This window comes from Crocuta crocuta, unplaced genomic scaffold (genome assembly GCF_008692635.1).
Source record: "Crocuta crocuta isolate KB4526 unplaced genomic scaffold, BGI_CrCroc_1.0 scaffold124, whole genome shotgun sequence".
Classification (NCBI taxonomy): Eukaryota; Metazoa; Chordata; class Mammalia; order Carnivora; family Hyaenidae; genus Crocuta; species Crocuta crocuta.
This window is the reverse complement of record NW_027551573.1, coordinates 2,922,951-2,941,006: the sequence shown is the minus strand read 5'-3', so window position 1 is coordinate 2,941,006 and position 18,056 is coordinate 2,922,951. Positions and strand designations below refer to the sequence as shown.

The window sequence follows — 18,056 nt, the reverse complement described above, 5'->3', positions numbered from 1 at the left end:
TAAAGACTTCCAAATAATAAAAAAGTAAGTAAAACCAGCTCTATTCACAGATGATATGATCCTACTATAGAAAATCCCAAACAATACACACACACACACACACACACACACACACACAAACTACAATAGAGCTAATCACTGACTTCAGTAAAGTTGCACAGTATAAGAGCAATGTGTAAAGATCAGCTATGCTTCTACACAGCAGAAATGAATAATCCAAACAGGAAATTAAAACAATTCCATTTACAACAGTATCCAAAAGCACAGAATACCTAGGAATAAATTTAACCAAGGAGATGAAAGACTTGACACTAAAAACTACAAAAGATTGCCAAAAGAAATTAAAGACTATCTAAATAAAAAGAAAGACATTAATGTTCATGGCTTGAAACACATAATATTCTTACAACAGTAATACTCCCCAAAGTGATCAACAGATTCAACACAATCCCTATTAAATTCCAATGGCCTTTTCTGCAGAAATGGAAACATGGATCCTCAAATTCATACAGAATTTCAGGGGCCCCAAACAAGTCAAAACAATATGGAATAAGAAAAAGTTGGAGCACTCACCATTTCCCAGTTTCAAAATGTACTACAAATTCACAGTAATCAAAAGAGCATAGTACTAGAATAAAGACAGGCATGCAGGCCACTGGAATTGAGAGTCCAGAAATAAACCCAAACATCTATGGCCAACTGATTTCAACAAGGGTCCCAAGACCATACCATAAGGAAAGAAGAGATTCAACAATTGAGACAACAGGACAACCACATGCAAAAGAATGAGGTCAGACCCCTCCCTCACTTCATGTACAAAAATTAACTCAAAAAAGGGGCACCTGGGTGGCTCAGTCAGTTAGGTGTCTGACTCTTGGTTTCGACCAGGTCATGATCTCACGGTTCATGGGTTCAAGCCCCACATTGGGCTCTGTGCTGACAGCTCGGAGACTGGAGCCTGCTTCAGATTCTGTGTCTCCCTCTCTCTCTCTGCCCTTTACCCACTCATACTGTCTCTGTCTCTCTGTCTCTGTCTCTCTCTTTCTCTCTCAAAGACGAATAAACATTTAAAAAAATTTTTTTAATTAACTCAAAATGGATCAGTGACTTAAATATAAGAGCTAAAACCATGAAACTACTAGCAGAAAACACAGGGGTAAATCTTCATGACCTCGGATTTGGCATTGGATTCTTAGATTTGACACTAAAAGTATCAGCAACCAAAGAAAAACATAGGTACATTGGAATTCATAATAGTGAAAAATCTGTGTGCATCAAAGGACGGTGTCAAGAACCTGAAAAGAAAAGCCTACAGAAAGAGATATTTGCAAATCATAACATCTGATGGAAGTTCGGTATCCAAAATTTAAAAAGAACGCTTACAACTTATCAACAAAAAGACCAAACGACCCAATTCAAAAAAGGGCTTAGAGCAGACATTTTCCAAGAAGATACACAAATATCCAACAAGCATGATGCTCAACATCAGCAGTCATTAAGGAAGTACAAATCAAAATCCCAACAAGATACCACTTCCCACTAGGATAGCTATAAAACAGAAAAATAAATGTGAAATAATACATAGCGTGAAGAAATTAGAACCCTCGCACGCTGCCAGCGGGATACAAAATGGTGTAGCTGCTGTGGAAAACGGTTAGGTGGTTCCTCAAGAAGGTAAACACTAAAATACATAGGACCCAGAATCCCACTCTTAGCTGTATAGCCCAAAGAATTAAAAACAGGTACTCAGATACTTGTTTACAAATTTGATCACATTATTTGCAATAGCCAAGCAGTAGAAATAGCCCAAAAGCCCATCAGTACGTGAATGGGTAAATAAGTTAATTATTATAAAATTATCATTTTTTAATTCAGCCATAAAAAAAAAAGGAATGAAGTGCTGATATTTGCTGACACTTGGGATGTGAAACCATTCTGCGCAGTGAAGGAAGCCGGTCACAAAACAAAGACAGGATTCCTTTTCTATGACCCATCCATAACAGGCAAATCCACAGACACAGAGCAGATGAGTGGCTGCACGGTGGAGGAGGAAGAAATGGCGGGTGATTACTTTAAGGAGTGTGGGGTATTATTCTGTGATGATGAAAAACTTGCGAAACTAGAAAGAAGTGGTGGCTGCACAACTTGGTGGAATGCACTAAATGCCACTGAACTGCACACTTTATGATGTTAACTTTTTTTTTTTTTATTTCTGAGAGAGACAGCGTGAGCAGGGGAGGGTCAGAGAGAGAGGGAGACACAGAATCTGAAACAGGCTCCAGGCTCTGAGCTAGCTGTCAGCACAGAGCCCAACATGGGGCTCAAACCCACAAACCGTGAGATCATGACCTGAGCCGAAGTCGGACATTTAACCGACTGAGCCACCCAGGCGCCCCTGCAATGTTAATTGTATGTTGCATGAATTTTGCCTTAATCAAGAAAGCAAATGCAAAACTTAACCTAATCATGCGCTTTACATTTCTTCAAGACCGAAGTACACTCTTGGAGTTATTCTTCCCAACCGCCTCCCAGCAACTTTGGAGAAATGTGTGTGGATTCTCAGGTCTTCCAATCTCAACTAATAGCAGTGCTAGACATGCATTTGCACAGCCGCAAAACCAGAAGCCCTGATAACCATTCCTTTCTCACGCCGATCCCATGATCTGTCTACTGCTCCCCAACCCCCTCCACCACTGTGGCCCAAGTTACTCTCAGCACATGCCCGAACTACTGCGGCCATTACTAACTAGTGCTCCTGATCTTCTTAGGCTGCAAATCTGATCCCCAACCCCTCCTAAACCCGTCAGTGACTTCTCCCCTTTTCCGCTGGCCCTCAGGCCCCTGCAGGCTCTAGCTCCTGCCTGCTTCTGCATCAGCAAATGCCACTCCTTCTTATAATCCAAGTCCCGGTCACACCGGTTCTTCTCCCCTTCCCTCCACACACCTCATTCCGTCCTGCTAGAGGATCTCTATCCTTTTGCTGATTCAACTCCCACTCATCACCGAGAGTCACTTCGTCTAGGCTTGAGTCAGATTCCTTTGCTACAAGCTCTGAAGAACTACGTTCCTTTCCCTTAGAGCACTTAGCTCAGTTTATAATTATACATTCAGAAATGTGCCTGCTTAATTCATGTTCATCTCCTCTGTTAGGCTGTAAGCTGCATGAAAGCAGAGATCATGTCTGTGGTTTCTGTGTCACCCCCAGACCCCAACACAGCACCTGGCACACACAAAATTCTATCAAAAATGTGTTCAGTTCTGATACTCCAGCTCCAAACCCCTTCCAGTATTAAAAAAGGAGAAGAAAAATTATTTGGTAATCTAAAAAAAGGAAGGTTAAAGATATAAAAATGAAAACTTTCTTAATATGCAAAAAAGATCACTCCCTGGGAGAGGAACAAACCTGTCCCCGCACAGAACTGGTACAATCTTACGGATCTTCTGAAGATCCTGTGTTGTTATCCCTGATAATACAGTCACAGCTCTTCTGGACTGTTCCGCGGTCCCGGTCCAGTCCCCAACTCAGCCCACTGCACTGGCGTGTTGTTCTGGTGCTGCTTTTGCACACTGGCAAAATGGAAAAACATACATTCTCTTGCTCCAGGGAGCACATGAGCTGTTTGAAAGCAAGGATTCCCCCCATTCCTTTCTTTTAAATCTTACAGGCATATTTGTTCTGTTTAAGAGCTAAAATTGGCAAGGAGCATGAAGACAGTTAGCAGACCCAGAAATTAAGATGGCGGACTTGTGAGTGGGGAACAGTCCTGCCGCGTAGGAAAGGGGCTGAGGGGCAGAGGAGGACCGCGCAAAGCTCCCCCGAGCCCTCACCACCCGCTCCACGGCCAGCCTGAGGTAACGTCCCCGCCTCCTCTGCTAGGCCTGGTCGTGAGCCAAGCACAAACACCCACATGCACTGGACAGGACAGCAGTCCCTACTTGTGGAAAAGGTGTCCACAGGGCAGTTTCCTCGCGGCCTGCATGGAGTCCCAGCAGATGGCACAGTCATCGTTATTGACAGCCAGCTCCTCTGGAGTTGCAACCGCAAACCTGGAAAAGACAAATGTACCAGCAGACGGCGCTGTCAATTCCACACACGTTCATGGTGTGTCGCTTTATAAACTTCGCTCTTCTGACACCAGGTACGGAGGAATCTTCCGTAAAATGTTGCCGACCATCAGAAATATTACACCTGCTTTCTCTTCACAGCCCATCATAAAACAAGAAACTTATACACATACACAGAAACTAACTCTGTCTTAACAACAGCGCCTCTTAGTTCCTTCCACGTAACACATTAGCTAAAAATGACTTGAGAGAACATTCTGGGCAAACCCCCAAACAGCCAAACTGTTCCCCTGGACACAAAAAGGATAGCCGCTAATCTCACACTGTCAGGCCTGGTTTACCCTCAGGTTGGCAAGTGAGTCCCTCCTCCGGTGAGAGTAAGAGTATGTGCGTAAACATGCGTGAGTATGGAATAAGTGAGACCCGCTTCATAAACTAGAGCGCAGAAGCCCAAGGAGGCCTCTGCTTTATACCAGTGACGATAAAACACAGTAAGAACCACCAAATATTTACCGAGTAGCTACCGCATACCCATACGGTACCTGCACTGTCCCCTGATCCTGCCCAACAGTTCCAGGAAGAAAGCTCTGCCATCACCCCTGGACAGGAAGCAACTGAGGCACAGAGATTTAAATAAGTTACCCCCGAATCACACAGCAGTTCCGTGGGGATCCACACCCGCAGTCTTCCGGAGCCCCCACCTACTCTCCTCACCACTTCCTAAGTAGTTTACAGAAGCAGTTCTCGTGTAACCTGAGATCCGTTATGCGGAAAGATCTAAAATGAGTGCACTTGGGCAACATCGGCTCATGCTCGCTCACCTGGCTTCCATGTTCCCAACCACACGCAAGTAGTTCTTGTGCCGCCGGATCCGACGCTGCACTTCGTGGAAGAGGTAACGCAGTTGCATAAAGATGACCAAGCTGGCCATGGATAACCAGATGTTGCCAAATAACTGAACAAGAGGAAAAAGAACAGAATACACCATCAAGAACAAGTGTGAGCTTGCTGGTGACGAAGGGAGGTGTGCAACAGAAGCTTTTACCGCTGGAAAAGCTGAACGGGAACAATCTTTCGAGAAGCAATCACATGTATTTACCTCACGACCGTAAAGCATGCACACGCTCTCTGGCCTAGCCATTCTATCATCAACTATCTTTTCTCAGGAACTAATCGGAAATTTAAAAGCTTCATGCACAAAGGTGTCCATCCATGCAATTATAAAAAAAACAAAAAACAAAAAACCCAGCAAATGCCCAGCAGGGAATGGGTTGGAAATTCGTATAATACTATATAGTCACTAATTATATTTATTATAAAGTTATGTATTAACATTATACAATATTTTATGTAAAACCTTTTTAAAGATTAATTACATGGGAAAATAAGCAAAAAAGGCAAGATAAAACTACCTTAAAAGAACTAATATGTGGGGTACCTGGGTGGCTTAGTCAGGTTAAGCAACTGACTCTTGATTTCGGCTCAAGTCATGATCTCGCAGTTTGTGAGATCGAGCCCCGTGTTGGGCTCTGTGTTGACACCATGGAGCCCGTTTGGAATTCTCTCTTTCCCATTCTCTCTGCCCCTCCCCTGCTTGTTCTCTCTCTCTCCCTCTATCAAAGTAAATAATAAACTTTGAAAAACACTGCTATGTGATAAAAATTATGTAAAGATGTGAAATAGCAAACAATTGAATACAATTAAACATCCATAATGAGGGTTTGTTAGTTAAATCGTCATACATCTATATGATGGGATTTTTATACTGAAGACATTACAATGGTTTAGAACTGTGGCTAGGGGAGCCTGGGTGGCTCAGTCGGTTAAGCATCCAACTCTTGATTTCAGCTCAGGTCATGATCCCAGGGTTGTGGGGCCGAGCCCCAGAGTCCTGCTTACGACTCTCTCTCTTTCCCTCTCTCTCCCCTCTGCCGTCCCCTGCTCTCTCTCTCTCAAAATAAAAACATAAATAAAATTTTAAAGAAAGAACTATGGTGAGGACAGGACAATAGAGATAAATACATTAGCTAAAAATAAAGCAAAACTGAACTCCATGTCTAAAATATAATCTCAATTTATGACTGGATATATCTGAATATAAAAAGAAACAAAAACATACAATAAAATGTTAAGTTACCTCTGGGTATTTGTTTTGGGGCGAGGGGATTTAAACAACAACTATACATGTTTTTTTAAAGTATGTTTTCAAAGTTACTTTCAAAAAAGCAGACTTTGAAATGTCCTGTGTTGGGGCACCTAGGTGGCTCAGATGATTGAGGCGGCGACTTTGGTGCAGGTCATGATCTCAAGGTTCATGGGTTTGAGCCCCACGTTGGACTCTGTTGGCAGCTCAGAGCCCGGAGCCTGCTTTGCATTCTGTCTCTCCCCATCTCTCTCTCTGCCCCTCCCCCACTTGCACTCTGTCTCTCTCAAAAATAAACCTTAAAAATTTTTTTAAAAAAAGAAAAAAGGAAAAAAAGAAATGTCCTGTGTTGGGGCGCCTGGGTGGCTGTCTGTTAAGCATCCGATACTTGATTTCAGCTCAGGTCATGATCTTGAGGTTCCTGAGATCCAGCTCCATGTCAGATTCCCTGTGCTGACAGTGTGGAGCCTGCTTGGGATTCTCTCTCTCTGCTCCTCCCCAACTCGTGCTACATACGCGCTCTCTCGGTCTCTCTCTCTCTCTCTCTCAAAATAAATAAACTTAAAAAAAAAATGGCATAAGCACTAAATAAGAAAAAGAAATGTCCTGGTTCTAACCCAGTAATTTTTAAATGCAACTGTAATTGGCTTATAATAAATCGAGTGCCCACCAAATACACTGGTTCTCACCATCACTGAAGCGCTAACCACTAAAGCCAATTTTCAAATTTCTTGCACATCAAAGTAAAATGCAAACAACGAAGTAGGAGGAATTAAGTTCAGGCGCTATCTTTTTAACTGTTACGACAGAAAACTTATGACTCTAAGCTAACACTGCAAGAGCTCCCATGATCCCCTACAAAGTAACTGCTACTTAGTAGAAGTCATAGAAACTGTGCAGAGCACACGTCCTAATTTCATGTTAGAAGGATTATCAGTGACTGAGTCCATGGAGTTAACTGAATCCCTAGGGGGGACAGCAATCGCCTCCTTCAGCTGGGCTCTGGCCGAAGAGGCATGCCACTGCTTCCCACCCCGTGGCAGAAAGACAGAGGGGCGCAGCTGCATTTATTTTTATAGTCCTCACGTCGTTTATCCACGAATGTTGTGTTTGCTAAGAACTAACCAGGGTTGCTGATTCTACAAACCTCTGCCCTCTGTCAGAGCTCCTTCTGAGGAGTCTTACCAGCATGTGAATATGGTGCATGAGGTCCAGGGACAGGAGAGTGAGCTCCATGACAAAATCTGTGTAGTAGACATAGGTTCCTTTTCCTTCCCATGTCCCTTCATGGTTGAGGTCCCAGAGGTGAATTACGTATCTGCAGTGAACAGGGAAAAATCTTTCCAGTGATTACTGTTACAATTTGAATTTGTTGTAAACATGATATAGGACAGTCACATTTGTATAGATTTCATACAGGTTATTTCTTAAAATCAGCTGTATGAATAGACCTCGATCACCTCCCTCCCTAGTTTCTACTCACCGTAAAATCACATGAGCGGTCCTCACTGTCACAAGAAGAGACTATAAAGAAAGGTATATTTTTTCTTTTTAGTAAAGTTTGGAACTGCTCAGGCCAAACTTACTTTTACAAACAGATAAAAGACAAGCATTTCTCAGTTCAATTAAAAAGCGGCTTTATTCAAGGGACCTTTAGGGAAGCGGATGAATGTGGTCAGAAGGTACAAACTTCCAGTTACAAAATAAGTAAGAATTGAGGACGTCATGTACAGCTATTTTTTACCTGCTTCAACTACAGTTTTATCAAGTACTTTTTGTCTGCTTCAAATTTTCACGGAATATTTTCATGACCTAGAAACCCAACTTTTATTGAGTCTTTTCCTGATAACAGGTGACAACCAATTACACTTGTCCATCTCCTGGGGATGCCCTGTATAGTCTCGAGGTTCATGCTAGTGGTGTGACAGTCACTTCTATTTTATACAGCAGGAAGTCACCATCACCAATTACCTCAAGGGGCATTTGAATACCTGGTGATCCTACACCCGGAGAACAGTTTAGGTGCCACAGTCTGAGAGGAGTACCTGCTCTCCACATAACACTTTGTGCGCTGCCTTTGCCCACACAGAAGAATGAAGGAACTAAATAAAATAAGCCCTTCGTAGAACTTTGTATTACAGAAATGGATATTAAAAAAATGTCCTCAGGGGCGCCTGGGTGGCTTAGTCGGTTAAGCTTCCGGCTTTCGCTTAGGGCATGATCTCGCGGTTTGTGGGTTCGAGCCCCGCGTCGGGCTCTGTGCTGACTGCAGCTCAGAGCCTGGAGCCTGTTTCAGTCTGTGACTCCCTCTCTCTCTGACCCTCNCAAAAATAGAACTATTACATTGTTTGAGATTTGGAAATTCTAATCTATAAATGGAAAATATTTTACAAAGAGAAACAGTATAAATATAAAACTATAATAAAGTTCAAAATATAAAATCTGTAACCTGACATATTATCTTAAAAAATCAATAGTAATGAACTAAAATAAGGGGTGTCTGGGTGGCTCAGTTGGTTGAGCGTTTGACTTTGGCTCAGATCATGAGCTCACAGTTCGTGAGTTCAAGCCCCGTGTCGGGCTCTGTGCTGACAGCTCAGTGCCTGGGGCCTGCTTTGGAGTCTGTGTCTCCCTCTCTCTCTCTCTGCCCCTCCCCCACTCACCCCTGTCTCTGTGTCTCTCTCAAAAATTAACATTTAAAAAAATTAAAAATAAACAAAATAAGAATAAAATAAAAATATGTACTATAGTATAATCCAATAGGCCTAATTTAAATGTCTTTATTTTTAAGTATACCTTTTCCAAAGTTTGGCCTAACATTAAAAGTAAAGGGGCACCTGGGTGGCTCAGTCCATTAAGTGTCTGACTTTTGATTTTGGCTCAGGTCATGATCTCATGGTTTTAAGATCAAGCCCTGCCATTAGGCTCTATGCCTGTGGAGCCTGCTTAAGATTCTTACTCACTCTCTCCCCTCCCCCCGACTCCCTCTCTTTAAAAAAAAAAAAGCAAAAGTAACAGCAAGAAAACCAAAGTATCATGCAATGGTGATTTATAATAAAATATATTTAAAGCAAACTAGTAACAAAAATCAGTGCTAAAAACCTTTTAAACAGATATTTTCAAGAGAAGTATATATATGCAGAAAGTATTCAACTAGAATTGCAAACGTTTTTATTAAGTACTTAAGTGCTCCTTTTCTAATTTTACTTATACTACATTATATCCTGAAATCAATGCTATTAACCAAAAAAAATTTTTTGTTTATTTATTAATTTATATTTTAAAGTAAACTCTACCCCCAACGTGGGGCTCCAACTCACAACCCCAAGATCAAGAATCACATACTCCACCAACTGACGCAGCGAGGTACTCTAATAAATTTTAACCCTATTCTAACAAACTCTCAAACAGTAGTTCAAACTTAAGTGTTTTGATATTAGCTAATTAGCTTTAATAATCTATTATTTCATTCTTTTTCATTAACAATATCAATTATGGTAAAGATAAAAGTATTTTGTCTTTGGCCTGAGGAAAAAACCAAATATAGCAACTGAATGTAAGGACATCCAAAAAGATATTTTTTTAAGTTTATTTATTTTGAGAGAGAGAGAGAGAGAGAGAGTGTGTGTGTGTGTGTGTGTGTGTGTGTGTGTGTACACACANCTTGCTCTCTCTCTCTCTCATAAATAAAAACATTTAAATAAATAAATAAATAAACAAACAGAAAAAAAGATGGCTCTTAGCTCTTAGCAATGTGAAATACATTTCTTTCTGCTTTGAACATTGGTAAGTCTTCTATAATCTTTTAAAAGTGCAATTCCATTGAGGGACAAAGAATTTTTCAGAATTAGTACCACAAATAATGGGGTGGGAGTGGAGGTGGGGGTGGTGAGTGGACTATGTGTGTAGGGAGAGAGAGAGAGAGAGAGAGAGAGAGAGAGAGAGAGGGAAGGAGAATCCCAAGCAGGCTCTGCACTGTCAGCACAGAGCCAAAACCAAGAGTCAGACGCTTAACCAACTAAGCCACCCAGGAGCCCCCAAAATTTTTATTTCTAGTGAAAAAAGTTGGTATATTCAGAAAGGCTTAAAAAGTAAATTTAAAATATACATGAGTATCTCAGATTATTCCTTCAAAATAAAAAATATAGCTCATTTATGTTACTCTGTAAACCCTTAATTTATGTCCTATCTAAAAAAAAAAACAATTATAGACTATTTCCTTTTCAATCACCACGCATCAGTGTTCATTACATCTGAAGGGGAATGCTTCCCTTCCTACAGGGAGTCACGGCTTGGACGGTACCACTGTCCCCTCTGGAACCTTAAACAATTCACTGCACCCTCTATGCCTGCTTCCCATTCATAAACAGGAATAATAAAATGAGTCAATACACATAAGGTATTTAGAGCAATCCCCAGCATACAATAGGCACTATATAAATGTTGGCACAAGTAATTACTTTTTATCACATTATAGCAAGGATTACATGAAATAACACACTTTTCCTTTCAAAATCAGCATCCAACACAAAAGCGAGGAATTCAAAATATGTTTGTTAACATGGAAAACCAAATATCCATCAATTTGGGTGAAAAGAAACTGACAGGGACCCTCTGGCTTCCTTGAAAACATACTGGAATATGATCAGAGCAAACACCTGTGTCCGCATCTTACCTCTGCTGCCATGAAAGCCAGTGTGTGCATCCCGTGGGTGTAGCCCGTGACACAGCAGACAACTGCTAATCCGCAGCAAGAAAGCAGCATGGCGATCAACAGAGACAGCACTCGCCCGTGGCTGCTCATGGGTGTGGTGGGGGAAAAGGAGAGCTGAAAGGTACGAGACAGGAGAAGGGAGCTCACTGCAGTGTTGAGCATCACTGAGAAACTCAAGGTTAATCTTGCTGTCTTTGCTCAGGAATCTGTGCTTAGCTCCATGGCCAAATGCAACACACGGAAGAGCATCCCATTACCAGACAGTCAAAATCCTCCAACCAACCGCAATAGGAGTATGAGCTGGTATTTAGAGATCTGTATCACTGAATTTACAGAAAGTGACAATGTGCATTATATTTTCATCTCAAATCCTCCAGGATCCTCCTAACCAGTGGGATGATAAGCCTCTCCAAGCAATTTTCCAAAGGCATGTCATTCTCTTTCTCAACATTCCGCAGCACTCCACACTGCACCATGTTCTGTTGCGTTTCTTTCTGGATCTTGCTCTAGAGCCCTCCTCCTGAAAATTCAGTTGGAGGACGTTCCCACAGTATCAGTGCCGCGACAACTGAAACGTTACCAGTGCCGAGCACCTCGATCACAATGCTATGTTAACAGTATACAAGGAGAGGCCACGACCCGGGACAGAAGGCTGGGCCTGGGACTCTGAGCAGGAAGGTGGAGATTAACAAACCAGTTAGGGAGGCTGGGCACTCCTGTTCCTGTCCCCGTAACAGCTTTCAGACTGAGATGAACTCACATAGAGGTGTAAGGACTTCAGGGACCAGGGGCAAACAAGGCCCTGGAGTGGGTTTACCTGAGGGGCAAAACTGTAGGCATGAATTTCCCCAGGAATGTCCCCATGACATTAGTTCAGGTGCCCTACAGAGTGCGGGTTCACCTGTACAGCTCTGATCTGAGGTGGAGAGGCAGATCTTGTACCCAGAGAAGGAGTCACTTCTCCCTGGACCCAGGAAGTCAAGAAAGCTAACTGAGTCCTGGCCCAGGGGCGGAAACAGTGTAAACTAGTCGGTAGGAAGGCTCTAAGACTCAGAGGGGAAAATGGAAGGAGACTAGAACGGAATATATCTGGAAGACAGCTCCTTTTTTTCAGTTTATATATTAAGCTTTCCTTGAGCTGTAATCAAAACAGTCTGTGTGAGTGAAGTGACCCCAGCTGGGCTGTAATATGCCACCGTGTAGGGGAGGGAACCCCCGGAGGAGATATGTTCCCACACTCCTTGGCTGCTGCAGCAGGTTCCTCAAGAAACAGGCCGTGGCTACCTGATCGAGGAGCCTTGCCTGGAGACCTCCGTGGGACATGACCTTTAGGGCTCACTCATCTTACACAATCCAAACTTGGCAAACACGGGGGCTACGCAGGCCAAGAGCATGGCTGAAAACTCACATATTCAAATCGGTCCTTGCAGAGTTGAACCATCAGATGCAGAAATACAAGTCCAGCAAACCAGAGGCACCACATGACCACCTCTTCCACTGTTTGGACATTCAGCACCCCAAAAATGAAAATGAACTTGTAGAAAATAAAATTCCAAAACTTGTCTTTGAGGTGCTAAAAAGAGAAATATTTATAAAGGTGAGTACGATTATATCTAACCCATTTACGAGAACTTAACATAACAAAAACTGGCTTCCCTGGAGAAAATATTCTACATTCAGCTTTCTAAGATTTGTCCACAAGAAATTACAAGGTTAAGAAAAAAATAAACCCTCTGAAAAATAGTAAGACTTCTAGAAAGTAATTTGTAGACTCTGGATTATAATCCTGTCAGCTATAAAATTTTAGTCATTAAAAGGGGAGTGATATTAGTCTAGGATCTTGTTTGTATACTAAGAATGATGTACTTCCAACACAAAATTTTAAAAAATGGTGAAGGCTACAAGTATCATTTCTAATACTTCTGGACTTTTAAGAGTCTAGAGTTCTCTGGACTTTTAAAACAAACACTAGAAAAGATTAGGTTTATTTTTTTTAAACATCCTCTGATTAAAAAACAACATATGTTCATTGGCCAGCCTATAACCAATAGGAAAAGTAAAACAAAAATGATGCCTTAGCATTTTTATGCATTTTTCTTGATTTCTTCCTAATGTGAAGAAACACTGCTCTTGTACGTTGCTTTATTTCACTTGTGAGAACCTTGCCAACGCCAGCAAATAATCTGTGAATACACCATTTTAGTGGTTACAGATAGACAATGAAAACAACTTCCACCAATACTGCTGGTATTGTGCAATATCCAAAAATATTACAATGAATATCTTTGCAAGAGTTTCTATTTCCTCAGCATTATGAAATCAAGGGTAACAAATGTTTTTATGGTTTCTGGTTAAGTACCATTCACCTGGTTTACCAAGAAGTTGATAAATGTACACTGCCTACAGGGAGGATACCCAGTTTTTAAAATCTTCACTACCCTGGGGCACCTGAGTGGCTCAGTAAGTAGGTTAAGTGCCCGTCTTCGGTTCAGGTCACGATCTCACGGTTCATGAGTTCGAGCCCCACGTCAGGATCTGTGCTGACAGCTCGGAGCTTGAAGCTTGCTTCAGACTCTGTGTCTCCCTCTCTCTCTGGCCCTCCCCTACTCACACAAACACACACACTTTCTCTCTCAAATATAAATTAATGCTAAAAAAAATAAAAATAAAAAAAAATAAAATAAAATCTTCATTACCCTGAAGGAAAAGGGCAAGGAGGGAAGTTTAGCCACCAGATATTAAAATACACTATCAAGCTATCTGTGGGAGGGGTGGGAACTGAGGAAAGAAGAATGAAATAGTTAAATAGGACTTCTAAGTATATTTGTATAAATTGTTCTGAACCATATAAATCTTTTGCAAATTCAAACAACTGAAGCAGAAAACAGGCAAAACTGAATAGAAACAAAAATAATGGAGTCTCAGTGTGTAACAAGTGAATGACTACAGAGAGATAAGAATTCTTTTGAGAACTTTTTACACACTGTACTCTGTACATTTGCACAGAGAACAAATGGAACTAGGAATCTTTGGTGACGGCTTGCTTTGAGATCCGGCACAGCTAAAGCACAAGGTGAACCCGGGACATTTTGTGCTGGGTTTTGAATCTCCACCCCACCATCTATCTGCCATGCAACTTCAGACAAGTCACTTCAAGTTCCTGTGCTTTGATCTCCCCATCCATAAAATGGGCCTTATTACTCCGGGATCTACCTCACAGAATTGTGGGAGGAACTAAACATGCGTACCGTGCTTGGAGATGGGCCACAGTAGGCGTTCTGTGCTTTTAAAAAATTCCTTGTTCTAAACCTCCGCCCATTGTTACCCCATTTTCAATATTCGATGTCTCTGCCTCTAACATGACTCTATTTCTTGAACTCCTTGAACCACCTACAGAGCAAACCTGTGTCAGTTCTGCAGAGTTCTAACTCAAACTGGTGCTTGATAAACGCCACTGGATGACATTCATCAAAAAATAAGTCATCACAGTGCTGAGAACAGCATAATGGCATAACGTGTACAGAGATGCTGAATCACTGTGTTGTTCACCTGAAACTAATGTAACATTGTGTGTCACCTAGACTCAAAGTTTTAAATAAATAAATAAATGAAAGATGTCAGGTCTACTGAAAAACTGAAAGTAGAATAACAAACGTGCCCGTTACCTCTAGGTATTGTGAAAGTCTCTGTCACGCTCCAAGGTTATGTTTTCTGTCAATTTTGAACTGATAAATTTAACATTTTAGGAACAAGGCAACCACTGGAGCCAGGTCAGTCCACCAGCAGAGAGACGGCCTGCCTGGGCCTGACCAACTTCTGGCCTGCCAGTCAAAAGCGTTTCTTCAAAAGGAAAGACGCATTGGGGCGCCTGGGTGACTCAGTCAGTTAAGCATCCAACTTTGGCTCAGGCCTTGATCCCACAGTTCATGAATTTGAGTCCCACATCAGGCTCTCTGCTGTTAGCACAGAGCCTGCTTCAGATCCTTTGCCCACCCCTCTCTCTGCTCCTCCCTCGCTTGTGCTCGCTCTCTGTCTAACATAAATAAACATTTAAAAAAGACAGAAAGACAGAAGCATCAAAAGGAGCTTTTTGTATCCCACCAAAAAACGACAATACACTGATGCCACTTGGGAGATCTCTGGAGTTGATATTTTGGAGAAAGTGCTCAGTACTCACTAATGAAAACTGGGAGAACAAAGAGTCTCGCTCATAACAGCACCCAAGGGCTCAAGCACACAGTCACCTCACTTCAGCTCTGAAGTAGGACCTCAGCGGACTTGGTAAAAGAGGAGTTGGGCTGAAAGGGTCAAGAGTGAGACCAACGTGGGTTCAGGCACCAGGTCCCTGTGTCTTATCACCGGAGGCAGATAAAGTAAAACCCAGTTCTGTTTGTATGGTGGTGTGCTAAGGCCGGTTCTAGATTCTTATTTTAAAACACACCATTCTACATTCTACACCAAACTCCTTGGGGGACTTCCAATCTGTACAGTACGCGCGTGGCACATTCTTTCTTAGAAGCACGTCCTATTCCTGTATGTGTATATTCTGGGAGTAATGCTCCAAGGCCAGGCTACCCCACCTGAAACAAGAACGTGTCACCTAACTGTCTGCTTCTGGAACGATGAATCTTAACTTACTTTTTCAAAGAGAAAAACTTAAATCTCTCAGTAAATCCCTTTGGAAAGGAACTTCTATCCTAAAGAGTGGTATTTACTGCTATTCAAACTAAAACAAATCTGTGCTTCTTTTAACACTACATTCACGAAAGTCATGGGGAAAACAGCTATAAAGAACAGTATCAGGACAATCTGGCTAGAATGAATATGGACTGCGGGTGACAGAAAGTATTTTATCAGTGCTAAGTTTCCTGATTTTGATCTCTGTGCTATGGTTACATAAGAAAATGTCCTTGTTCTTGGGAAGTACATACTGAAGTATCTGGGGTAGAGGGGGATGATGTCCACAACTTACTTTCACATGGATCAGAAAAAATACATAAATACAAACAAAAGGTGAATGTTAAAGCAAACGGGACAGAACATTGGCAACTGAATCTGGATACAGGTGTATGGAAGTTCTTCAGAGTATTCAAGCAATCTTTCTATAAGTTTAAAATTATGCCAAACATAGAGGCACCTAGGTGCCTCGGTCAGTTGAGTGTCCGATTTCGGCTTACATCATTATCTCACAGTTCAAAAGTTCGAGCCCTGTGTCGGGCTCTGTGCTGACAGCTTAGAGCTCAGAGCCTGCTTCGGATTCGGTATCTCCCTCTCCCTCTGCCCCTCCCCTGCTCGTATTCTCTCTCTCTCTCCCAAAAATAAATAAACATTTAAAAAATTAAAATTATACCAAACACAAAGTTAAAAAAAAAAACAAAAAACCTGGTGTCTAGAATCCATCCTTGCCATTTGGACTTACCTGTCTCTCGCTCACTCGAAGAGGGCCAAACACAATACACTGGATCAGCTTAGCCACCAACATCAAAACACAGCAAGCTGTATTTACTAGAACCTGTACAACAAACCAAAGAGAGAAAGTTTATTTTCTCCTGCTAAAAAATAAAAGCAGTTCTAAAAATTCTGTATTAGGAATTCAGCAATCATTTCTAATGACTCAGCCTCTCCAGTTCCCTACCAACACAAGATAAGTAATACTTGAAGGGGCACACTTTTATGAGTGGTGGGAAGAGAGATGAGGAGTGGGGAGGAGAGGCACTAGCTTACCAGTTAATTTAGAACCCTGTCCCAATATATCATCCAGCAGGCCACCTTCCCCTTCAATCTTTACTGAACTGTGTGGTAAACTTTGTACTGAATGTACAAAACTGTGTGCACCTTGTAAGCCATAGGTATCTCCTAGGCACATCACTTCTCACATTAAGATTTTGAAGAAAACTTTGCTAGAAATTGAAGTGATCATGAACTAAAATCCAGCACCCAAGTATTCTGCTCTGCCCTGCCGAAAGGAATAGCCAGTGAAGAGAGGGTTGATGGTCACAAAAACAATTTACAAGACCATAAACAATTGAGAACTCATATATATATGTATATATGTATTTTTTAAAATATTTATTCATTTTTGAGACAGGAAGAGACAGAGTGCAAGCAAGGGAGGGGCGGAGAAAGAGGGAGACACAGAATCTGAAACAGGCACCAGGCTCTGAGCTGTCAGCACAGAACCCAAAGCGGGGCTCAAACCCACAAAGCGCGAGATCATGAGGTGAGACGAAGTCAGACCCTTAACAGACTGAGCCACCCAGGAGTCCCTGTATATGTGTATTTTAACACGCTACAATGGGACAATCTGCCAACCAAATGATAAATGTTCTTCGTGCTTGGTGTTGGCCTTCAAGTAAAGGCTTCTGGGAGCATCAGAGGGAAATGGAAGCCAGAAACCAGGAAGAAGAAAGGAAACTGGCAAGAGGGTCTGAGAACTGGAAGGCAACCAAGAGACACAAATGGAAAACCAAGGTCTTCTTCAACAGGAGTTGAGAAATCTTCTCTTTTCTTAGATAATTAAGAGATAGATATCCCTACACCTAAACAAGAAACCTAATGCTTACAAAATGAAAGAGTTGGGTGCCCTTGACCAAGAGGCTAGTGGGCACATCTCACCACTGATGCTCAAATGATTTTTAAAACACTGCATGACCCAAAAGCCAAAGGGACCTTGATAAAGGCAGTAAACATGACTTTTATTGAGAAATGAAATGAACGGAATAGACAGAAATGAATGGAAATTAACCCCAACTCCCTGTAAAGATTGCTTCAAGCTTTGATTCCCTAAGCTTACAGGAGGTGGCCATATTCTTCTTTCTGGGCCATTCCTCCCTCTTCTTTTAAAAGAAGCAAATAATATTAAGCAACTAAAAAAAAAAAAAANACAGAAGAAGTAATATAAGAAAACAAGCTCCCTAAGCTCTCTTCAGGTTCCCAGTATCTCACACCATCTACCCCTCTGGGAACATCCGTATTGACAGCCCTGATTCCTTACAAAAAGGTTAAATTATGTTTAGTCCTCTTCTGCCTGTCTAATGGGGCAAGGAAATGTGTGATTATTTTTAAAGAATTGAAAAAAATTAGTTTGGTTGAAAAAAGAAACTATTCTGGTGATTAAATCCTTCAAATAACCAG

The 18,056-nt window shown here is 41.8% G+C and overlaps 1 protein-coding gene across 1 annotated transcript in view; it reads right to left on the bottom strand.

The window, feature by feature from the left end:
- Positions 1-16,431, bottom strand: part of AMFR (autocrine motility factor receptor) — a 35,690-nt gene extending 19,259 nt beyond the window's left edge. The window contains exons 1-7 of the mRNA XM_077751287.1: positions 16,342-16,431; positions 12,331-12,495; positions 10,884-11,036; positions 7,692-7,732; positions 7,394-7,526; positions 4,887-5,020; positions 3,937-4,047 (exon numbers count right to left, since the gene is read on the bottom strand). Coding sequence (XP_077607413.1) covers positions 3,937-4,047; positions 4,887-5,020; positions 7,394-7,526; positions 7,692-7,732; positions 10,884-11,036; positions 12,331-12,495; positions 16,342-16,404 — 800 coding nt within the window. The 5' untranslated portion in view covers positions 16,405-16,431. The remainder of the gene's footprint in view (positions 1-3,936; positions 4,048-4,886; positions 5,021-7,393; positions 7,527-7,691; positions 7,733-10,883; positions 11,037-12,330; positions 12,496-16,341) is intronic.
- Positions 16,432-18,056: the final 1,625 nt, after the last annotated feature.